A 25,984-nucleotide genomic window follows, 5' to 3' on the forward strand; every position below is an offset into this window, starting at 1 on the left:
GAGATTACATAGCAGCAAGACAAAAATGCAAAGGGACCATTGAAAATTGTTTTGTAGTCACATTTTCCCTAAGAAATTATTTATTGAAATAATACTTAAAATAAAAATAAATTAAGCAATTTGGGTATATGGAAAAAGGAAAGTAGAACTGACAAAGGTAGATATGAACTTAACAGGGTTTGTTTCCTGGAATATATACCGAACCATAAGTTTCTAACAGTTGTCTCAGCAGCACTTAAAGCTGGATTAAGGTATAAATGATTTAAACCTACTGATCTTAAGTATATAAGCATACACATATATGAAAAATCCTGACAACTGGTGAGAATTTCCATAAAAATTCACTAATTTAATTTAAAGCATGAAAGTTCTATCTAATTAGTTAACATATTCAGCTATTTCAAAAGAAATTTAACACTAAATAATTTACATGGCCAGATCAGAACTGTTTCCTAACTTGTTATCACTTGGGATGAAGTAGATAGCTTCCATTTCCCAAGCCATTTGGGTAATTTTTCAAAATTTTTGTTTATAAGCACACCAAATACATATTTCTTGAGATCCTACTACGTTGTCTGTTCCCAGATTACCTCTCCAGCCTAATTTCTTGACACTACCCCACTCACGTTCTAACTTCCAGCCATACCAAACTTCTTTCAGTTTTTTTTTTCCTATTCACGCATTCAGTCAACAATGTTTAAATGCCAACCACTAAAAACAAGACAAAATAAAAACTAAACTGAAAAAAATCTGTCCTTTCAGGAAGCTTACAGACCCTTAAGTAGTTATTGTTGACATTGTTTAGATCTCAGTTTAGGGATCACTTCCTAACAAAATTATTCCCTGTAGCCTCAATCTGACATAAGTCCTCCTTCCATTTGTGTGTGTGTATATATACATACGCAAGTTACACTGAACAAATACATACGCTGATTGAATAATTGTGTGTGTATACACATACATACAAAGAAATAATCCCAGATTGTGTGTGTATATATGTGTGTGTATACATATGCGTGTGTGCATGCATGTGTAATTTCACATGTATAATTTCAAACTTCCAGAAACTGCAGAAAGAATTTCCAAATACCTTGACTCAGATTGCCAACTGTTAACATTTTTTACTGTATTTGCCTTATCAGCCTTTTTCCCTTTCTTTCTCTCTATAAATATATACCTATTATCATAAATCTTTTTCAGAACTACTTAAGAGCAAGCTGAAGTATTGATACCTCATTACCCCTAAATACTGCAAAGTATAGTTCCCCCAAGAAGAATATTTCCTACATAATCACCATACAGCCTTTTAAATCAGGAAATCAACATTGATAGCAACACTACGCTCCAAGTCAAAGACCTCATTTAATATTGCCATTTGTCTCAATAATATTTCTTTATTCTTTCTGGTACCAGAACATCATGGAAAACATGTTACATTTAGTTGTCCTGTCTCTTCATGTTCTTCTAAGCAGGAATAATTCCTATTGTTGCTATCTATGTCTGTTCTATCCCTACCTATCATGTCCTCGACTATTTTAAAAAGAACAGGCCTTAAATTCTACAGCACGGTGTCTGATGTTTCTTTATGATCTAGACTCAAGTCGTATTTTCTTAGCAGGAATACCAGAGAAATGATGCTATGCCTTTCTCAGTGTATCACATCAGAGGGCAAATGATGTTGATCTATCCCACTACTGGTGATGGTAACCTTGATCATCTGAATGTGTTGTTGTCTGCACATTTCTACACAGTAATTGATTACTTTTAGTATAAGAGCTATTCTGAGATTGTCAATATTCCATTCCTCATCAATCATTTATCAACCCATCAGCTGTAGCCTCCACTAACAACTAACCACTATGATAGTTGTCAAATAGAGATATTCCATGTCCATCATTCTTTTTATATTTATTAGTTGGTGTTTCGCTATAAGGAAAAGCTTTTCTTATTTATTCACTTATTTACTCAGTCATAGATTTCTGTATTGTTCAGTGGGTTGTAATCTATTACTATCATCATTTATTTCAACAGTCAAATTATCTCAGATTTGGCGAGTGAGAAGTCTTTCAGGTGTGTGTGTGTGTGCGGTGTGTGTGTTATAACATGCCCACATCAATTTTTGAGCTTTCCTTAATTTATGGCATGAGATGTTCCAGGTTCACCTCATACTTCTTCTGACCTAGCCTTGGAATCAGCCCTTTCCCCAAAAGGCCCTAATTCCTTTTAGTGGACGACAGCCTTTAGGCATAAAGATCTTGCATCTAAGGGTGTTCTTGTTACTTGGGTGCATCATTTTTAGGCTCTCTCAGTAAACACCGAACTTGAAAATCCGTGCAGGTGTATACGTACATGCATATATGCACACACATGCACCTGTGACTAATTCTATATTTATTTGTGTGTGTATAGCATATACATCTACCATAAATGCATACTTTCCAACATCAATTCAACAACTCAAATCTGATACTTCAGGATTATTTTTAGCCTTCTTCCTTTCTAGGTTTGTAGATATTTTCTTCTTCAATAGTGGGAAACCTGGTCTATGTTAATTATTTATTACCCCTCAATACAATTACTTATTTATTCAATCAGTGTATTTATTTGTTCAATATAACCAGTCTCCCAACCACACGGTCCACTTCATCTTGCCATCTCTGCATGGCTACCCCCCGCCCTATCCCCCACACCTGCCATGTCCTGGCAATGCAGAGAAGGTAAGGGCTTTTTACGTGTTTTTATAAGATCATATACCTCACTTTCATAGAACTTAAATACTACCATTACTTGTTTTCTTCTCTGTATCTCCAGACTGTAAACTCCGCAAAAGTAGGGATCCTATCTGTGCCTACTGTCACAGAATAATAAATGTATATTGAGGGGAAGGGAAAAGGAATAGGGTTTAGACTGACAATTTAGGAATCATTAATGATAAAGTCATAAGAATGAAACAGAGTTCAAATAATGAGAAGTAAGAAGATAAAAGATTTAATTCTTTGAAAATACCAAGAAGAAGTAAAAAAAGAAACTGAAATTGAATAGGCATGAAATTAGCAACGAGACTAAGACCAACATCTCAGAATGCCCCAGGAGAGTTTCAAGAAGGAAAAAGTAGCCAACACTGTCAAAAGTTATAAATAAATGATGTAGGAGGAGGACTAAAAATGTATGACTAATTGATATTATATTCAATTGTGAACCTAAAGTTCTTGCTTTCTAAAAAAATTAATTTTTTTTTTTTTTTTACTTTTTAGAGGAAAGGTCTCCCTCAGCTGCCCAGGCTGCAGTGCAGTGGTGTGATCATAGGTCACTGCAGCCACAAATTCCTGGGCTCAAGCTATCCTCTGCTGCAGCCTCCCGAGCAGCTGGAGCTACAGATGCATACCCCCACACCCGCCTAATTTTTTATTTTTATTTATTTATTTATTTTATTTATTTATTTATTTTTTCCAAGACAGAGTCTTGCTCTGTCACCCAGGCTGGAGTGCAGTGGTGCAATCTCGGCTCACTGCAACTTCCACCTGCCAGGTTCAAGTGATTCTCTTGCCTCAGCCTCCCAAATAGCTGGGATTACAGGCGCCCACCACTGCGCCCAGATAATTTTTGTATTTTTAGTAGAGACGGGGTTTCACCATGTTGGCCAGGCTGGTCTCAAACTCGACCTCATGATCAGCCCGTCTCAGCCTCCCAAAGTGCTGGGATTATAGGCATGAGCCACCGCACCCGGCCTATTTTTATTTTTTTATGCAGATGGGGTCTCACTATGTTGCTCAGGCTGGTCTTGAAGAACTCCTAGCCTCAAGCGATCCTCCTGCCTTGGCCTCCCAAAGCTCTGGGATTATAGGTATAAACCACCATGTCTGGCCAGATTCTTGCTTTTTCTTAAGTCTCCAAATGGTTAGAGTTATACACTCTGAACTTTGACACTTCTGTCTCATTATAGACAATAATGATTTATCACTGGCGGCAACCATCTTCTTCAAAACTTATACTGTTTCTAGCTTATTTTGGAATATCAGAACAATTGACCACCCTTTCTTGTTTCTGTTCATCACTTAAAAATATGACATAATCTTACAGAAGTCTTAACCAATATCAAATTGGTTTTCAAAATGAGTGTTTTAATCTAAATTTAACTCTTTACTCATCACTGTTTGTCTTTTAGAATAAGTCAAATCTGTAACTTTTAAAACATTTTTATCAGCCTTGGGATGACCGGATAGTAGCTTTGTGCATCAACAGTGTTGTAATCACTGCATTCTTTAAACCTTTAATATCAGAAAAATGTATACATCTGTGACATCTTATTTCTATATTTATGACGTTAAAGGTATTCCACTCTGATTTGTTTAGTCACAAATTTTGGCATGCATTCTTCGTCTTGTTTTTGTTTTTGAGACAGTGTCTCGCTCTGTCGCCCAGGCTGGAGTGCAGTGGTGTGATCTTCACTCGCTTCATCCTGCACCTCCCAGGTTCAAGTGATTCTCCTGCCTCAGCCTCCTTAGTAGCTGGGATTATAGGCGTCCACTACCTCGCCCGGCTAATTTGTGTATTTTTAGTAGAGACAGTGTTTCACCATTTTGGACCAGGCTGGTCTTGAACGCCTGACCTCAAGTGATCCACCCACCTCAGGCCCCCGCCCAAAATGCTGGGATTACAGGTGTGAGCCACTGTGCCCAGCTGCATTCTTTGTTTTATAAAAGATCTACACACAGGAAAAAAATAACACTAATGAGGAGGGTACTTAATAAAAACAAACAAAATATACATGGTAATATACACTTGTAAGCCAGTGCATTTGCGCCAGGAATTGTGCTAAGTCCTTTAGTATTTCTTTCAATGTTTATAACAATCTTATAAAGCTATTATGCATCCTTTTTAATGATAAAAAACCAAGGTTTAATATGTCACTAATTTGTTAATTTGTCCATGGTTATGCTATTTTTAAAAAGGTTTTATTGATGCATGATTTACATACCACAAAATTTGCCAATTTTCTAATGTTAGAACATTGCCCACCTACAGTCATTTCCCATTCCCCATGACCAGTACCCTTCACCAGCACTAGGCATTCGCTAATTTTCACTAATTTCACCATTTTCTGTCTTCCATGGTTATACTATTCACAAGTAGCAGTGTCAGGGCTCGAGATTGGATTAACATATTGCAAAAGTTCTGAAAGATGTGCCTTAAATCCTAGGATTTAAAATAAATGAAATAATATAAAAATTTATTAAAACAAATAATTAAATGTGGGAACTGCCTGCTTCATAAAAGAATTATTTAGTTCAAAAGAATTTATCGTAATTTCAATGGCAAGACCCTCTAGGCACTTATGAACTGATGTACAGGCACACCTCAGAGATATTGCTGGTTTATCTCAAGACCACTGCAATAAAAGTGAATATCACATTAAGTGAGTCATATGAATTTTCTGATTTCCGAGTGAATATGTTTTGTTTACACTATACTGTAGTCTATTAAGTGTACAATAGCATTATGTCTAAAAACACAATGTATATACCTGAATTTAAAATTATTTTATTGGTAAAAAATGCTAATAATCATCTGAGGCTTCAGTTAGCGGTAATCTTTTGGCCTGTAGAAGTCTTGATGGCTGCTGACTGATAAGGGAGGTGTTTGCTGAAGGCTGGGATGGCTATGGCAATTTCTTATAGAGACAGGGTTTTACCATGTTGTCCAGGCTGGTCTCAAACTTCTGGACTCAAGCAATCCACCTGCCTCGGCCTCCCAAAGTGTTGGGATTACAGGTGTGAGCCACTGTGCCCAGCCAGCTGTGGCAATTTCTTATAATAGATAACATTTATTGCATTGATTTCTCTGTAGCATGTGATGCTGTTTGATACCACGGTAGAACTTCTTTCAAAATTGGAGGCAATACTCTCAAACCTTGAAGCTGTTTTGTAAACTAAGTTTATGTAAAATGCTAAATCCTTTGCTGTCATTTCAGCAGTGTTCATAGCATCCTTATCAGGAAAGACTAGATTCCATATCAACAAACCATTTTTATTGCTCATCCATGAGAAGTAACTCCTTATCTGTTAAAGTTTTATTATGAGAATGTGGCAATTCAGTCACATCTTCAGGCTCCACTTCTGATTCTAGTTCTCCCTCTGTTTTCACCACATCTGTAGTGACTTCCTTCACTCAGGTCTTGAACCTCTCAGAGTCATCCACAAGGGTTTGAATCAGCTTCTTCCAAACTCCCGTTAATGCTGATATTTTCACCTCTTTCCATGAATCACAAACAGACTTAATGGTATTTAGAATGGTGAATTATTTCCAGAAGGTTTTCAATGTACTTTCCCCAGATTCATCAAAGAAATCACTACGGATGGCAACTACAGCTTTATGGAATGTATTTCTTAAATAATAAGAACTGGATGGGTGCAGTGGCTCACGCCTGTAATCCCAACATTTTGGGAGACCGAGGCGGGTGGATCACCTGAAGTCAGGAGTTCAAGATGAGCCTGGCCAACACGACGAAACCCTGTCTCTACTAAAAATACAAAAATTAGCCGGGCGTGATGGTGGGCGCTTGTAATCCCAGTTACCGGGAAAGCTAAGGCAGAAGAATCGCTTGAACCTGGGAGGTGGAGGTTGCAGTGAGCCTAGATCGCGCCACTGCACGCCAGCCTGAGTGACCAGAGCAAAACTAAATCTCAAAAAAAAAAAAACAAAAAAAACTGAAAGTAAAATTACTCCTTGATTCGTGGGCTGCAGAATGGATGCTATGTTACCTTATACCGGAGAACTGCAGTTGTCCAAGATTAACGAAAACAACATTAATGAAAACAAAATTAATCTTGGACAACTGCATCAGAGCTCTTGGGTATAAGATGTGTTGTCAAGGAGCAGTAAAAAAGAAAGGAATCTTTTTCTCTGAGTAGTAGGTCTCAACACTGGGCTTAAAATAGTCAGTAAATCATGCTGTAAAACAGATGCACTATCATTCAGGCTTTGTTGTTCCATTTATAAAGGACAGGCAGAGTAGATTTAGTATAAATTTTTTTTTTGAGACAGGGTCTCACTCTGTTGCCCAGGCTGGGGTGCAGTGGTGCGATCTTGGCTCACTGCAATCTCTGCCTCCTGAGTTCAAGCAATTCTCCCACCTCAGTCTCCTGAGTAGCTGGGACTACAGGTGTGTGCCACCAAGCCCAGCTAATCTTCTGTATTTTTTGGTAGAGATGGGGTTTCACCATGTTGGCGAGGCTGGTCTTGAAATCTTGATCTCAAGTTATCCATGTGCCTCAGCCTCCCAGAGTGCTGGGATTACGAGTGTGAGCCACTGCACCTGGCCAGATTTAGTAAGTTTTAAGGGACCAAGGATTTTTCAGAATGGTACATGAGCACTGGCTTCAACTTAAAGTTAGCAGTTGTATTACCCCCTAATAAGAGAATCAGCCTGTCCTTTAAAGCCCTAAAGGAAGGCATTGACTGAGTATGGCTATGAAAGTTCTAGATGGCATCTTCTTCCAACAGTTTAGTATAGTCATCTTCCTCAATTACCTTAGCTAGATTTTCTGGGTTACTTTCTGCAGTAGAATCATCAGCACTTGCAGCTTCACCTTGCATGTATATGTTCTGGAGACAACTTCTTTCCTAAACTTCATGAACAAATCTCAGCCTGCCTGCTTCAGGCTTTTCTTCTGCAGCTTTCTCAGCTCTCTCAGTCTTCACAGAACGGAAGAGACTAAAGACCTTACTCTGGGTTAGGATTTGGCTTAAGGGAATATTGTGGCTGGTTTTATCTTCTATTCAGACCATAAAAACCTTCTTCTCTCAGCAATAAGGTTGTTTTGCTTTCTTATCATTTCTGTGTTCACTGGAGTAGCACTTTCCATTCTTTCAAGAACTTTTCCTTCGCATTCCTAACATGGCTGTTTGGCACAAGAGGCCTAACTTTTGGCTTATCTCGGCTTTTGACTGCCTTCCTCACTAAATGTAATCATTTTTAGCTTCTGATTTAAAGTGAGCGATGTGCGACTCTTCTTTTCACTTGAACACTTAGAGGCCATTTTAGGGTTATCAGTTGGCCTGATTTCAATACTGTTGTGTCTCAGGGAATAGGGAAGTCAAGGAGAGGAATAGCGATCAGGCAGTGGTTGGTCGGTGGAGCACTCAGAACATACAGAATTATGAATTAAGTTCACTGTCTTGTATGGGCATGGTTTGTGGCACCCCAAAACAATCACAGTAGTCACATCAAAATCAGTGATCACTGTTAAGAGATACAATGAAAAAATTTTAATATTATGAGAATTACCAAAATGTGACACAGAGACACAAAGTGAGCACATGTTGTTGGCTAAATGGCACTTACTGACTTGCTCAATGCAGGGGTGCCATAAAACTTAATTTGTAAAAAACGTATCTGTGAAGCATAGTAAAATGAGGTATGCCTGTGTATCTCCTTGACTACCATTATATAGTTTACTCATGGAGGCTAAATGCTCACTGATGATGAAAAAATGGTGAATTTCTCAAAGCTTTAAGATTTAATTTAGTAACAATTTTGATGTAACAAATCTTTATGGGCCTGTGATGATATAAAATGGAGGAGAATCATTTAATCAATAAATATCAGAACTAGAAGAGACTTTAGAAATACCCACATCCACTCCTATTTTACAGGTAAGAAAACCAAAACCCAGAAAGTCTAAGCTACTTGTTTAAAGTTATACATTGCTGACTTTTTGAACCTAAGATTCTGGACGCATTTAGGTCCTTTCAACACCACTGTCATTTTATTCCTCTAAAACAACAATATTAACACAAAAGATATTAAATTTAGTGTAGGCAGATGTTTGTCTCTATAACACAACTCACCATTTGATATATATATGTATATATATATACACACACACATTTATACTTTTCTTTTTTCTATATTTCAACAACTGCAACTGTGCTGTTCAAATTAATAGCCCTTTACCACATGCAGCTATTTAAATTTAATTAAAATTAATTTAATTAAAAATTTAGTTCTTCACTCACGCTAGTCCTATCTCAAGTGCTCAAAGTACTAAAACTACTGCATATGATAAATGCAGGTATAAAATATTTCCATCATCCCAGAAAGTTCTATTGGGCAGTGCTGCATTAGAATGTCAGTTCCACAAGAGAGATTTTCATTAGTTTGTTCATCAGTGTATCTCCCACATCTAGAATGGTACCTGGGACACAGTAAACCTCCACAAGTATCTGTTGAATGATTCAATATTTTGGAGAGTGATTTTGGATAGCCCTGTGAAGTTTCTATCCAAATACATGGCAATGTATTCTATGTATTTAGACTTACCCAAAAAGGGTATATCTATGATGAAATGACTATAAGATAATAAGGTATGTTTTGGCAAAAGAAGTGAACATTGTATGAAAAGCCTCCATAAAACTATAATTTAATTGTATCATAAAACCTCCATAAAGCTGTAACTTAAATTGGGTAAGACTGAATAGGATTCACTATGCAAAATTTTCTTGGTTTGAGAAGGATAAGAATAAATTTGTTAATTTTCTTTCCGTAGAAAAAGATATATATCCCAGGATAAACTCAAAATTCAAAGTTATAAGAAAAGAATATATTTTAATCTTGCCTTGTTGGACTTGAAATAATAATTTAAATATATTAGTGTAATTATCATTAAAAACAAAAATAAGGAGCTCCCAATGACAGAAAGGGGTATTCTAAACCGGCCAAAGAGGCTACTTTACGCTTTTAATCATTAATCACTAACATATTGAACAGGTACAACATTTTATCGTCTCAATAAATTTAATTCTATAACATGATTTTTAATATGTACAAAATATTTCATCATTTCAGTATACCATAATTTATTTAACCACTCATCTATTATTGGACAAATATCTGAAGATTTCAGTAGAATGGTCAGATGTAGTGTGTTCTTTTCTTAAAACACCAAATTTAACTTTAGAGTACAAAATGGACAACAGAATTAACAATGTTTTTAATTCCATATATCTGTTGACAGTGTTTCAGGAATCTTAAGAAACAGAGGATAAAGTTTCTAAATCCTATAGGATCAATAGATCAATAGTTAAATTATTTTTGGTGTCACTCATATGATTAACATTATCTGTATTTCTGGCTGTCTTGAATTCCTCAAGATAGTGTTGAATGAGTACTGTGAATTTTTCTGATTGGATATTTTATCCATGAGAAGGATAAAGACTTGCTCTGTTCCAGGTTATAGATGCTTCAATACCAAAGACCCATTCTGCGAGTTGAACCAATTCCAATGTAAAATGTATAGTCAAATATATTTTGTAGATTTAACTTGTATGTTTCATATTTTGTCACATATATTTATCCTCTGCTACAATGCACAGTTTTGTAAGTTTATTTTCCTTTCATCATTTTAGACTTTATTACCCCTTCCTATATTTTTACAACATAATGACATTATACCATATTCCAATACACGGTACTATACATGTACAAAGAATATACACCCTTATGGATTTAATCCAGAACTATAAACATGGTTTCAGGGGAACTCAAATTTAAATCTGTAGTCTAATCATTAGTAATTACAAGTTGAGTAAAATCGGTTTATTAAAGAGATGTCTTTTACATATTCAAAATGATTAGTCAACACTACTGAAGAGGTTACTATTTCTGTTTCCTTAGATACAAACTCTTAATAAAGCATAATTTCATTAGTTTACGACCCATTAACATGAAAACCAAATTAAAAAATAAACATAGTTGTGGATTTTAAAATTTTATTATTTGTTTATTTTTTAGAGACCAGGTCTTCCTATGTTGCCCAGGCTGATCGCCACTTCCTGGGCTCAGGTGATTCTCCTGCTTCAGCCTCCTGAAGTGCTGGGATTACAGATGTGAGCTACCATGCCTGGCCACATTTGTGTTTTTATCTACATCATTCCAATTAGTCACCAAAAATAGTTTTGCCCATTCTACCTTAATGACTACATAACAAAATTGAGAAACCGTGTTTTATGCTTGAAAAGTTCATGCTCTTAACTAAGTTAAACATTTCCTAAAACAATATTATTTATATTATTAACACAACTCTTTTTTTAAAAAATAGGATAAATTATTATAAGTTTGGATGATAGCTGTTTGAATTAATGAAGCTTAACTAAATGTGTATGTATGTGTGTACATTGGAGTGGTGGTGGGAATGGACAAAAAGAATCTCTGAAAGAAGAGTACAATTGTTTTAAAATACATTTTGGTAAAGACTGCTTACAATTCTTGAGGAAAGAGAGCCTATATAAAAACTTTCTATTATCTTTGACTTTTTTCTTTTTTTTTTTGAGACGGAGTCTCACTCTGTCGCCCAGGCTGGAGTGCAGTGGCCGGATCTCAGCTCACTGCAAGCTCCGCCTCCCGGGTTCACACCATTCTCCTGCCTCAGCCTCCCGAGTAGCTGGGACTACAGGCACCCGCCACCACACCCGACTAATTTTTTGTATTTTTAGTAGAGACGGGGTTTCACCATGTTAGCCAGGATGGTCTCTATCTCCTGACCTCGTGATCCACCTGCCTCGGCTTCCCAAAGTGCTGGGATTACAGGCGTGAGCCACCGCGCCTGGCCTATCTTTAACTTTTTAATTATCTCTTTAAAAAACTCAAAGACATTAAATACCTGTTCTTAAAATTTGTCAACCTAGATTGGTTTACAATTTCACATTCCCACCACCAACCTCATCCTGAAAGTGTTTATTTTGTTAGTCTCTACGGAACCTAGGATATGGAACCTAGGATAGTATCTTATATGCGGCAGGCATTTCAATAATGTCACTTGAATGCAATTCTAATAATTTTATCACATTTTCATCATTGATATATAATATATGAGGTCGAAAATTCTAATAATACACTTATACTACAATTTCACATTTTCCCAATTCAGATTTTTGGGAACTTCCTAGACTTATATAATATACAAAGCTATGGATGGAATGTCTAAAAAGCCATGAAGCCTCCAATGAGAGATGCACATTTCTTTAAAAAGAAATTTAAAAGACTCAGGCACCTATATAAGTAGATCTGACTGTCAATATATACAGGTTTACCCACAGAGAAAATAAAATTCCCATATGTTGTAACACTTGGCATCTGTGCACTTCCCTTTCCTATTTCATGCCATCTTCCCCTGGCCCGGCGTACTGAATGCAGATTCACTCTATAGGAGAAAAATGCTCCAGCTGCTAATGTGAGGAGGACTGCCAAGCACTGTCATCATGAGATGACCCAGCACTGCTTCCTACTGAAAGTTCTCCCCTGGGGGTGAATCTGGGTGCTGTCACTTTCGGCTGTGCACTACAAGCAGAGAGCACCAGCAGATTGAGACACCTCAAAGACAGCATAATTTCAGTAAGAGTTAGGAGAGGAGAAGCAGAATTCTGCTGCCGTCAAGCAAATTAGTAATTTTAACTTTCTTGTTCCATTTTTGGTAGGGAAGAAAGTGGAAATGGAAACAGAATATAAATGAAAAAGAGAACTTACTGTAATAACAGGGTTTACTTTAAACATAGGATAAAGCTAGGTATACAAATAACAGAATCAGAGAAAGTGACAAGACAATTATCTTGACACAAGTATTCCATAGTGTTAAGCATTTAATTTCTTCTCGGGTTATATACATGCACAGTGCCTATATCCTAAAACTAAACTACAAACTCTTTGTGAGTAAAAATTGTATTTTATTCTCTTCAGTAAATAAATACTGAAAAAGCTATTTGAGAACAAAACATTATGAAATTTTAGAGCTCTTGTAGATTAAAATGTTGGAAGATTTTTATTGTTAAATATTTATTTATTAACAGATCTATCTCTTCCAGAAGCAGCTATTTGCTTAATCTGCCATTATAATTGGGTAAAATTTATATGAATGCTAGAGTCATGATATTGAAACTATATTATATGAAAGTAAACAAAAGTATGTTCATGGAAAATTTTATTGCCATTCTTTAAATGGGAGGATAATCAGCATTTACCAAAATTGTACAAGTTTTTAAAATTAGGTTCAAAGTGTAAGGTAGACTCCAAGAATGGGCAAACATTTTTCTGTAAAGATCCAAATAGTAAATATTTCAGGGTTGCCGGCCACATATGGTCTCTGCCATGACCACTTAAATCTGTATTGTAGTGTAAAAGTAGTCACAGACAATACATAAATGGATCTGTGTGGATGTTTTTCAGTAAAACTTTATTTACAAAAAATAGCTAGCTTATGAGCTGTAGTTTGCCAACCCTTGAAGCAGATGATATATGACTAGAAATAGCATTAAATGGGACAGAAAAAGGAAAATTTTTTATTTTTATAGGATGATAAACATATGTGACATTTTCAAGATCTTTGATTCTTACAAAAAACTTAAATAGCACATAAATCTTACCTGATTAGGTATCCTCAATGGGGGCCTTGGACCTCCAGGGTACCGAGGTGACATAAAAGGCTATTGAAGTAAAACAAACAAATAAACAAAACAAAAAACAGTACAATGTAAAATACAGATCTGAAAATAAACTACTTAAAAATTTTAGAATTAATCAAATCACAAATCAATGTACTCTGGGCTGCTTTCAGTATAATAAATACTTTTAAGAAAAATTACCATCCCATTATTTATTTTGCAGATTATCTAGAAAATTTTCCAAAGAAAATGTAAAAACATAAAAGCTGACTAAAGTAACTATAGCAACATCTTTTAAAAATGTGAATTATTAAGGCAATAATATCTAGTGGCAAAATATAAGGTTAAGCAGCAGGCAATTTAATCTTGAAAAGGACCTCTGGATGCAGCTTACTGCCTATGTTATCAGGTTCTAAATAGATACTTCTGATTGAATTGTTTGGTGTCGTTATCAATTCCTTTAATAATTTTAAAATTGCCAAATTTCATCTTTTATATCTATGTTTAAAATGATAAATAAATTTCTTTTCCAAGGGTCATCTGTAGTCAAAAAAGCTTTGGCTTTTCCTCATCATGGGTTTCTTATAGTTCAAAATGGACTCTATGGGTGTGGCAGCACACACCTACAGTCCCACCTACTCAGGAGGCTGAGGCCAAAGGACTGCTTGAGCTCAACAGTTAAGAGACTGTGGTGCATGATGAGCATGCCTGTAAATAGCCACTGCACTCCAGGCTGGGCAACACAGTAAGATTTCATTTCTTAAAAAAAAAAAAAAAAAAAATTGGCTACAAAATTTAAAGTTGAAATTTCTTTGCATATTTTGACCCTAGTTGATTATGAAGTGTATATTTTTAACACAAGAAAAAAAATGGTCTTATATTAAAAGTCAAGTTAATTTATGTTGCTGGATGAGTCAGAGGCTCCTAAGATGTACTGAATCTGTCAGTCTGGAAATTGTCTGAAAAGTACCCTAAAAGCAACATTGTAGTGAAATGTTTAGGTAAAAAGAGACCATTTTGATCATCCAGACTTAGGCACCAAAATTTTATAAGTTTATTAAATTATCTAAAATTTGATTTATTTTTCTAGAAACAACAGAAAGATTATAATTTTAATTATGTCTCAACATATAATTACTTAAATGTAAGATGCTCCTTACATGTAATATAAGCAAATATCAAATCTAAAGGGTTGAGTGTTATTAAGATATTAAGAATGAATTAATATGAATTAAGAATATATAGCAAGTAGACAAAGATTTGGGGAAATCATATTTATAGTGCATTACAGAATTAAATCCTACATGTAGAATGTATTTTCTACAAATATTTTTAGAAATTAGGCTTGGAGGACATGGCTACTCATGTTTTCCAGAGCTGTTTTAAAAGGAGCCTCTAAAAAATAAAATCCTAATTAATGCTGTATAGATTTTTCCTATTGTATCTTTTGTGGAGTCTGATAAACCAACAAAAGGAACTTCACAATTAAGCGAGCAATTTTGCTTTTCGCTCACTGTGTTCTTATATGTAAATGTGCTCCCAGCAGTTCATTTTATATGGACAGAAACAGATTATTCAGGTAGTACTGTCACCTCCACCTGATAAAACTTAAGTAGATTTTCCAATTTTAACAAAGTTGATTTTTAAAATGTTTAGTTTTCACATATTTGATTAAAGTTGTCTCTATCATTTTAAACTGTACCGTAAACTGGTAAGTTAGTTATGTACTGTCAACTAGTAACTAGAAGCTTATTTTAATATTCACACACTCTCTGTTATTTTCTCTTTCCTTTATAAATCACCTAATTTCACCTATGAAGCTGTCTTTTTAATTCTGGACTCATTTAAAAAATTTAATAAATATTGTGTCATTGGTTTTGTAATGGCTGTCTTTCTTTTACAAAATGATGTTTTATGACATAGTCATTAATTCAAAATATAGTATCAATTTAGTTTTTGAAACATGGAGACATAGAAATAGGTTGCTAATAATTTTTGTCTGTAATACAACCGCTCTGAAGTAGAATACAAGGTAAAATTAGGTGAAAAATATTACTAAATACCAAATGTTGAGATAAATATTTAGAAGTGCCTCACTTGAAATAGAACACTTGAGATTTGCATGTTGATCTGAACGTAAGAAGATGATATAGTGTTTATTTAATGGAATATGTGAAAGGAGAATTTTTTTTTTCCCCAAATGGATGGCATTGTGAATGAGTGTTTGTTAATGGAACTGTCTATACCTTCCTACCTGAAAGGGGCTGCTGTGAGGAAGAGTCAGTGTATGTGCTAGATGGGAACCTGCAGGTTACTACAAAATGAGATCGAGAGAAAAAGACAGATGCTGTTTTTAGTCAATTTATTGCTCTTATATGTCCTCCTTTAAGAAGTTCAAATTTGTATGTTTTTTTGGAGGCCAAAAAAAAAAAAAAAATCAGAACTAGAAAACCGCTTATAAACTCTAATCTTTACACAATTAAAGCACTAGAAGACAAAACAATCAGTTAATATAGCTAAAAACTACTACTTTTACCTGAAATATAAGATTACTATGGTTAAAGTATTTTTAATATAAAATTAGTGCTATTCTAACATACGGCTTAGTATTCAGATTGATCCTTACCTTAAGTTATCTAGATAACCACCTAAGTCCTCAACTGCCTAGTGAATTAGCTTGTATAGACACAGCAACAGAATCCAAGAGACTGCATACTAGCAACTGAGAATAATCTGCACTAATATCTGTACTTCACTATTCAGAAGTCAATTTGCTTTCAAATGAAATTCAAAATGTTAACCCCAATTTTAATTATTTTATGGTAAAATGCTAATCTGTTGAAGAGATTATGCTAATATAAATTATATCTATTGACAGACATGTCAGTATTCCCTGCTTTAGCAATCTGAGAAGAACAGGTTCTTCAAGAGTCTTTGGGCTGGGCGAGGTGGCTCATGCCTGTAATCCCAGCACTTTGGGAGGCCAAGGTGGGCAGATAACTTGAGGCCAGGAATTTAAGACCAGCCTAGCCAACATGATGAAACCCTATCTCTACTAAAAATACAAAAAATTAGCTGGGCTTGGTGGCACGTGCCTGTAATCCCAGCTACTTGGGAGGCTGAGGGAGGAGAATTGCTTGAACCCAGGAGGCAGAGGTTGCAGTGAGCCGAGATTGCACCACTGCACTTCAGCCTGGGTGACAGAGCAAGACTCTTTCTCAAAACAAAACAAAACAAAACAAAAAAATAGGCAGAAAAGAGTCTTTGGCTCTTAAAATGTGTTTACTCTTTATGTTTGGGGCAACATTCTTTTTCCTTTTTTTTTTTTTTTTAAGTTTGAGTAACGAATACTTGTCTGAAGGTATCATGATGGTGAATCAGTGTTTTAACTGGAAAAAAGCCTTCCCCAGAAAGAATTATTTGTAACATGTGTGGAAATAACATTTGAATGGGAGTCAAATACCTGGGTTTTAGTTTCGGTACCTGTATTAATTAGCAGTGTCCCTGAGCTAATCATCTTTCAGGGCTTTAGTTTTCTCAACCTTAAAATGAGAGAGTTAAACCAGGTGATTTCTAAAGTCCCTTTGAAAATAAGGGACCCATGATTCTGTGTTATTTTTAGTATTACATTTAAATACAAAGATTAGTATAATGTAGATAGCTATAAATATTTGAAGTGTGTGTGGGTGAGGCAGAGAGTAGGGATAAAGGCATATGTTCCTAAGGCACAAACCATTTTCATCAAGGTGCTGAAGAAAATTATTACCATGCTTCATAGAGAAAAAGAAAAACTTAAAGATTAAATACCCCAAAACACAACAGTGCTCTTTGTTGTGTCAGATTAAAGGTCAATTAGGAGAATAAAAAAGCTACACTTATCAATGAGAAAGTATGGTAGAAATTTGTTCATTCAAAAACAACATATATATATGTTTGAATGAACAAAACATATAGATAGACAGATAGATAGATAGATAGATAGATAGATAGATAGATAGATAGATAGATTGATTAAAAGAGTCTTGCTCCATTGTCCATGCTGGAGTGCAGTGCCATGATCATGGCTCCCTGCAGCCTCAACCTCCCAGGCTCAAGTAATCCTCCCACTTCAGCCTCCTGAGTAGCTGGGACTACAGGTGTGGTACACACCACCACACCTGGGTATTAAAAAAAAAAAAAATTGTAGGCCGGGCATGGTGACACACACCACGGGCAGATCATGAGGTCAGGAGTTCACACCTGGGTATTAAAAAAAAAAAAATTATTGGCCGGGCATGGTGACTCACGCCATGGGCAGATCATGAGGTCAGGAGTTCAAGACCATCCTGGCCAACATAGTGAAACCCCGTCTCTAGTAAAAAATTCAAAAAATCAGCCAGGTGTGGTGGCACATGCCTGTAGTCCCAGCTACTTGGGAGGCTGAGGCAGGAGAATTGCTTGAACCTGGGAGGCAGGGGTTGCAGTGAGCCAAGACCACGCCATTGCATTCCAAGTCTGGGTGACAGGGTGAGACTCCGTCTCAAAAAAAAAAAAAAAAAAAAAAATGTAGAGATGGGGTCTCACTCTGTTGCTCAGGCTGGTCTGAAACTCCTGGGCTCAAGTGATTCTCCTACCTTGACCTCCCAAAGTGCTGGAATTACAGATATGAACCGTTATGTCCTGCTCATTAAATATTTATTAAACACCCACAAAGGCACTGTTCTAAGTGGCTAGATATATCAGTGAACAAGGCAGATAAAAATGACTGCCCTCTGATTAGGATTTTTCAAGATTCATAGTCTTATAATTAATAGGAAACAATTTTCTATAAAAATTGTTTTCTACATCAGTCCACTAATCTGAGACAAATAGAATGTTCTCCTCACCAAATGGCGAGATTCAGTGAAAACCCAGGGAAAATAATATTTCAATCTGGTGTCTTTCCTCAAAAGTCATATTACATCATCCCTATTTGATAGAACATGTAGTGCTATGAATACTGAAGATCAAGGCTATGCTTTTAAAAAAGTTTCAAAATTAGGAAAAACTCATAAGGTAAGCTTATTTACTTATAGGATAAATTGGGTAGCATAGTTAGTACTCTGACATATGGAAACTACATTTATAGGTATAAATTCTCATTTCTACATGTTCTAGTGATCTGTATATGCTATGGACTGAATGTTTATGTCTCCATAAAGTTCACATGTTGAAATCCTAATCTCCAATGTGATGGTATCTGGAGGTGGGACCTTTGAGAGGTAATTAAGTCATGAGGGTGGAGCCTTCATGAATGGGATTAGCACCCCTATAAAAGGAGGCACAAGAGAGATGATCTCTTTCTTTCCGCCATGTGAGCATTATGGCCATCTGCCAGCCAGGAGGAGGGTCCTCTCCAGGAGTCAAATTGGCTGGCACCTTGATCTTGGATTTCCCAGCCTTCGGAACTCCAAAGAATACATTTCTGTTGATTAAACTTCCCCATCTACGGCATTTTATTATAGCAGCCCAAACTAAAACAGTCTAAAATAAACGGAAAAACCCAAAGTAGAAGAAATAAAAGTATATACAAGCCAAGAAAATCAATAAATATTTGGTGACAAAATGAAAAAAAAATTCTCCAATAGAAACACAAACCAAATGTTCAGAACAGCTCATTTCCTCCAAGTAGTCTTTTGGAGAAAAAATTACACCACTTAGAATCATAATTTACTTCAGAATGAATGCCATTATGTTTTAAATAATTATTTTTCTATTACATCAAGAATCATTCATGGAATTTTAGACTTCTATTTTCCTAAAAGAGAGATTTTCCTTTATTTCTTGTCCTTTCTGCTAGCACAAAAGCAGTAGTTTCCCCTCCCCTTATTTTGAACTTTCATAAGCCCTTACCTTTTTATCTCAATTCCCTAAGAATTAGAAGGAACCAGCTCTTTCTCATCCTCATATTAGTTAAAGGTAGATCCCTCAGTCCAAATCTTTTCCTTCTGAAGGTCCCAGACCCCTTAATGAAACTGTTTTATAAATTATTTACCTGAAATTAATGGTGATACAAACTATTTTAAGCCCTAACTTCTTTTTAGATATATATGATAAAACTGTACATCTTAAATGACACATTGCTCAAATGTTAATTTTGTTAATATCTTCTAACACTGTCAATAGAATCTAAAAATCCCATATAAATATGATTCTCCAACACCAGAATTATATTCTTTATTCCTTGAGATTACACTGTACTCTCCTTTCTCTGCCAAGTAAATTAATTCCCCAAGGGCCAGTTTTGAAATACCCCTTTCTCTTTAAAGAATTTCTATAGGCTCCATTTCCCCTATTTCCTCAGCACTTTATACCACTTATCATAGAGGATTTAGTACACTGTGCTATAACATATACTCCGATATGAAGGAACTCCACTTTAGAGGAAAGAATACAAAATACTATCAGAGCAACAACTATCTTAATGTCAAGATAATTAATTCTTAAAATAAGACCAGTATTTCTTAGAATACCTAAAATTGATGTAGCAGTATATAAATCACCTTATATCTCATTATATCTTACCTTATATCTCATTATATCTCACCTTGTATCTCATTATATCTCATCTTGGCTTTAAAAGTTCTTTAAATCTTAGTCTTTCAGTATAAATTAATAATAAAATTAAAAATCATTAAAAAGTAAAAAAAAACCCTCTAAAATGTCAATCGCTAAGCATTTTCTATATTCTATCTTTTATTTTATGAGCACAATTTGGAACAATCAATGATGAAGAAAAGAATAACACTAATTTCCTTAGAATGAACAAATTAACATTTAAGACAGCTTACACATCAGAAAACTTAGAAGTCCGAGGTACAATTCTAAAGCACACAATTATACAGGACTTAACTAATTTAAAGTAACTTTGGACTTCGAGGATAAAATTATTCATGTGAAATTAGCTTCTAAATTTGAAAACCTAGAAGTTTTAAAACTTTTTTTTTTTTTTTTTTGAGAGATGGAGTCTCACTCTGTCACCCAGGCTGAAGTGCAGTGGCATAATCTCAGTCACTGCAACCTCCACCTCCTGAGTTCAAGCAATTCTCCTGCCTCAGTCTCCCGAGTAGTTGGGACTACAGGTATGTGCCACCACACCCAGTTAATTTTTGTAATTTTAGTAGAGACAAGGTTTCACCATGTTGGCCAGGCTGGTCTCGAACTCCTGACCTTAGGTGATCCACCTGCCCTAGGCCTCCCAAAATACTGGGATTACAGGTGTGAGCCACAGCACCTGGCCAAAACTTTTTAAATGACTGTAAGAAATATATAATTACCAGGTTTAAGAAAATATAAACTTACAAAACAATTTAGCAAGTGACCATTTACTTAACAAAAGACTTCTTCACAAAATTACTCATTTAAAGTTTTGCAAGTTCTGTGTTATACATATATAATAAAATATTATTTATGCAATTTTATTTGAATATGCCTTTTAGAAACATGTTCAAGAAAGAAGTTTAACTTTTTAAAGTTTACTAGATCATCCTCCTGATTTTATAAAAGAAAACGGAAGACCAAATTTCTTAACCGCCATTTTAGTCTTTTCTTTATAACACCCTGCTACAGGAATACCTTTAGAATAATGGCAGGTACACACTTAGGTACCAGGTGCATTTTAAGGTCAGTTGGTCATAAGAAGTATGTGGTACATAAATAAATTGCTTGATCTGGCACTTTCAGTCCCCCAGCAACTGTGCAACCATTTATTAAATACTTAATGTGGAATTCTTTAGTTACCACTCAAACACGAAAGGAGAAAAAGTAGTGGCATTTCAGGAAAGCAAGCTAATTTGCACATAAAGCACTAACTAGCATATGCTCTTGATTCACCAGACTAAAAAGAAATGTAACAACTGAAATAAAATAAATTTCAAAAGCTCTCTCTTTTCTTGAACATTTTTGGTGGAGTTTTGACAATATATGTAGTCTTTAGTCCACTTATTTGTGTTTTTGAGGGAATAGTAGAGGATGAGTAGAGAATGGTGGTAAATGGGTACGATATTAAGTATTATCATTATAACAAAGCTGTTCATTATAATGTGGTTCATGAAGAATAGAAGAAAGCAGCTAGCACACTCGAAGAGAGAATGTATGAAGCAAATGTTCAGTAAACATTTGGTTGGTTCAGTAGCTGGCCCATTGACCAAGCGATCAACAACCCTAATGGAAGACTAAAAGCCTGCAAAAGGTATAATAAAGCTTGGTCCTCCTGTATAAAATCTCACCTGACCAATTTATTTGTCTTGTTAAAAATAGGCAGTATCTGTTGATGTGGTAAAGAGTAAATCAGACTATTGGTATAACATATCTGGTTGTCTAATGAGAAAATGCTTATAAAATATGTCTAGAGGAGGAAATCCTGCTCGCTTAACTAGGATAAATTATATCTTCAAGAGGTCCTAGTAAGAGTAAGTAAAAAACAAAGAGCTGGGGACCCAAATATCCATACTAACAATATACAAGAGAACTTACAATTTAGATGACTAATAAGGCCCTTCATTCTCTCCTGCTTTCAGGTTTCATTGTTTCTGGGGTGACAGGGTTGAAAATAATGAGTCTTAGGTAGTTTTACAGAATAGCAGTATTTAGCAACCATGATTTAGAACAAAAGGATATCAGGTTAATTTATATACAATTTTGTAAGAAAAGTGTGGTAGCTTATTGATCTTTTTCTGAAGCATACACCAGTCACAAGAACTGCTAACAATTCTATAGAGCAGTTTGCCTCTCAGGTGTGTCTTATATAAGGCCATGTTTATACATGGGATCCTAACATTTTAGGTTGAAATATATTTTAAAAATTATAATCTTCAGGTCTGAGAAACAACATATTTTAGTTGAAATATTTTCTTTCCTTTAAGAAAAGGCTCAGCATTTGAGTAAAAACATAAAACATTCTGCTTTCTTAATATCATATTGTCTTTAGCGCATAACCATCTTTACATTAAAAACCTGTAAGTAAATGGTTATTTGCCAAAAAGTAATTTTCTTCCCTCAACATTTAGGTAAAAACACAAGGTATAAAGTGAAATACAGCCTGGAAAAATATGGGTTATCTTCAGTAATTATATTAACTACATAAACACCAAATCTATCTTACGTGGACTTGTGTAAACATGGCTTTAGACAGATTTAATCTTTCCTCTGGTATTTTCTATGCACTGGTTTGAAACAGTGTTGAATTCTGTTGAAGACAGAATTCCAGGACATAAAAATTATTCTAGAATCTAAAACATAATTTTAGAAAATGATAAAAATGACTGTAAAATTATTTATTCATAGTTCTGCAAAAGTAATAAAAATACATTTGCTATAAGATTTAACCAAAAGCATAAACATTCTTTAAAAAAGTAGTACTTATTATTCATGATGTACCCTTTTTTAGTTACATTATCTTTACCGTATATGATTTTCTCTATATAGATTTCTATTCTGTATGTTGCTATTCTATATTTTACTTACAAGCAAATCATTTTTTAAACTTATATGTGTTAACTCTCTTGAAGTCATATGCTATCAATAAGTATTAAATAAACAATATTGAGAATATTACTTTGAAAAATCACTAGAGTATTGTGACATCCTTATTTCAGCCATCTTTCATTAAAGAATGTTCACATATTTTTAGTTTTATCATTCCATGAGATACTTCATACATTTTCTGTAGAAAAGTAATGATGCATAAATTATACATCAAATGAATTTTGTCAAAGTTACTTTACAATTCATATATCTTAATTTGTTTAGTTTCCTTTTTTCATGTTTTTCATGAGCATCTCCATCAGACATTACTGACACCCCAGTGGATAAGACATTCCTGATTAACACATTTTAATTCCAACTAGTACTAAACTAATTTAGCTCACAAGATGACATACTTGTGCTGGCATATTCTGCTGATAAGCATAAGTATGCAGTTTATCTCCCATACATCTTAGATATTCTATCATCAACACTTAATTAAAATAACTCACATAAAATAACTGTAAAGCAATGACAGATCGTTTTCTTGATGTTATTTTGGCAAGGCTAACCCAACAGAGCAGAGTTACAAACAAGTGGATTCTTCTATATGGATTTAGTCTAAGCATCAATATTGGTCACTGACATTATGAGCCTTTTCAAGAAGATGAGACTTTTTCTCAAGCCTTCATTACTATGTACTCATTTGATAAAGGTGTGTAGCAACAGAGAATGGGATTGTGAATAGGAGACTAAGCTGTCTGTTGGTCTAATAAACTGTGAATGGTTTAATAATATTCTATAACAATTTTAAATAGTTTGTTTAAATCCATTTATATTCAGAAAAATTCGGTGTGAGGCAAGTATCTGGAGTTACTGTACTCCTGTGCTGCCTCCTACTACTGATTAAAATGACAGTGACAGATTAACCAATATTTTTAAAAATACCAGTTTGGGTAAGAAAATAAGGATTTGAGATTTATAACTTAGGATAAAATATCAGGCTGACTTAATCAAAAAGAGGCTAAAACAATAATTTTTAAAAATCACCTTAACTTTTCATTAAAGAATGCAAAATTATTCCTCGTCTCCCTTTTCCCTACTTTATATTCCTACTTTCATGTAAACTTGCTCCAGATGAAGTATGGAAGATAGATACTTCAATTTATTTAAATATATCACTGCAGAAAAGCACAGCATTTTGTTCCTAAGTTTCTGATATCTTGATATGCTTGAGAAGTTTCTACTGATTAAGTGGTGGTCCTTTCAAATTCCCACGCAGAGATAACAGCATTTGTTATAGAAACTGGCCTATGGGCTTGGTCTTCTGATATAACTGGCTGGTTATATATATGTTTTTACTTATTTAGGAATGAAAAAATACTCTCACATTCATTTGGTTACTGACAGACATTATGTTTATACTTAAAGCCACTCAACTCATATCTGAACTATGTAACACGGTATTTTTATAAAACAGATTTTTTTTTTTTTTTTTTTGAGATGAAGTATTGCTTTGTTGCCCAGACTGGAATACAGTGGCACTCACTACAACCTCCACCTCTCGGGTTCAAGTGATTCTCCTGCCTCAGCCTCCCAAGTAGCTGGGACTACAGGCACCCGCCATCACGCCCAACTAAGTTTTGTATTTTTAGTAGAGACAGAGTTTCACCATATTGACCAGGCTAGTCTTGAACTCTTGACTTTGTGATCCTCCCGCCTCAGCCTCCCAAAGTGCTGGACCGGAGTCTCGCTCTGTTGTCAGGCTGGAGTACAGTGATGCAATCACGGCTCACTGCAACCTCCGCCTCCTGGGTTCAAGAGATTCTCCTGCCTCAGCCTCCCAAGTAGCCGGGATTACAGGTGTGCGCCACTACGCCCAGCTAATTTTTGTATTTTTAGTAGAGACGGAGTTTCACTATGTTGGCCAGGATGGTCTTGATCTCTTGACCTTGTGATCCGCCCACCTCAGCCTCCCAAAGTGCTGGGATTATAGGCATGAGTCACTGCACCCGGCAGAGATTTTTATATTTTATAGAACTGAGAAATTATTACAGCACCAAGAAGTCTGTTTTGAAACTAGAGCTTACTAATTTGACTAATGCTGAAAGTATAAATATAAGCAAAATAAGAATTCAAATTGCACAAATTAAAGTTATTTCTGAATCCCCATTTGAAATACACATCTTGAGGCCAGGCACAGTGGCTCACGTCTGTAATCCCAGCACTTTGGGAGGCCAAGGCAGGGAGATCACCTGAGGTCAGGAGTTCGAAACCAGCCTGGCCAACATGGTGAAACCCCGTCTCTAGTAAAAATACAAAAATTAGCTGGGTGTGGTGGCAGGCACCTGTAATCCCAGCTACTTGGGAGGCTGAGGCAGAAGAATTGCTTGAATCTGGGAGGCACATGTTGCACTGAGCTGAGATTGTGCCACTCTACTCCAGTCTGGATAACAGAGGGAGACTCCATCTCAAATATATATATATATATAAATATATATGTAAATATATAAAAATAGATATGTAAATATATAAAAATATATATAAATATATGTAAATATACAATATATAAAATATGTATAAATATATACATAATGTGTATAAATATATACATATATAAAATATATACATATATAAAATATATAAATATATACATATATAAATATATATACACACACGCATACATTTTGAAATATATGCATCTTAAATACATACACACAATAGTTGATAAAAATCCAAATGGATGTCAAAGGTATTTGTGATGTCAGAGATTATTTATAGAATACAAAAATGACATAGAGAAGGTAGTATTCACATTTGCAGGCATTCTAAGTAATTATTCTTTACTCTTTTTTGATAAGCATTTTCCTGTGTACAAAGGGTATTCAATTACTCTATTCTCTATTCCCTGGTGTTGTTTCTTTTCCCTTTTTTTTTTTTGAGATGTTGTCTCACTCTGTTGCCTAGGCTGGAGTACAGCGACGCGATCTCCACTCATTGCAAGCTCCGCCTTTCGGGTTCACGCCATTCTCCTGCCTCAGCCTCCTGAGTAGCTGGGACTACAGGT

The 25,984-nt window shown here is 35.1% G+C and overlaps 1 protein-coding gene across 7 annotated transcripts in view; it reads right to left on the reverse strand.

Moving 5' to 3' along the window:
• The window catches only part of SSBP2 (single stranded DNA binding protein 2), a 328,973-nt gene that overhangs the window by 61,568 nt on the left and 241,421 nt on the right, over positions 1-25,984 (reverse strand). For 6 of the 7 annotated variants that reach the window (XM_025388417.1, XM_025388415.1, XM_025388416.1 and 3 more), the window contains one exon: positions 13,417-13,476. The exons of the other annotated variant lie outside the window; for it this stretch is intronic. In XM_025388417.1, the coding sequence (XP_025244202.1) occupies positions 13,417-13,476 (60 nt within the window). The remainder of the gene's footprint in view (positions 1-13,416; positions 13,477-25,984) is intronic. 7 annotated transcript variants of the gene reach the window in all.

Source organism: Theropithecus gelada, chromosome 6, assembly GCF_003255815.1.
Source record: "Theropithecus gelada isolate Dixy chromosome 6, Tgel_1.0, whole genome shotgun sequence".
Lineage (NCBI taxonomy): Eukaryota > Metazoa > Chordata > Mammalia > Primates > Cercopithecidae > Theropithecus > Theropithecus gelada.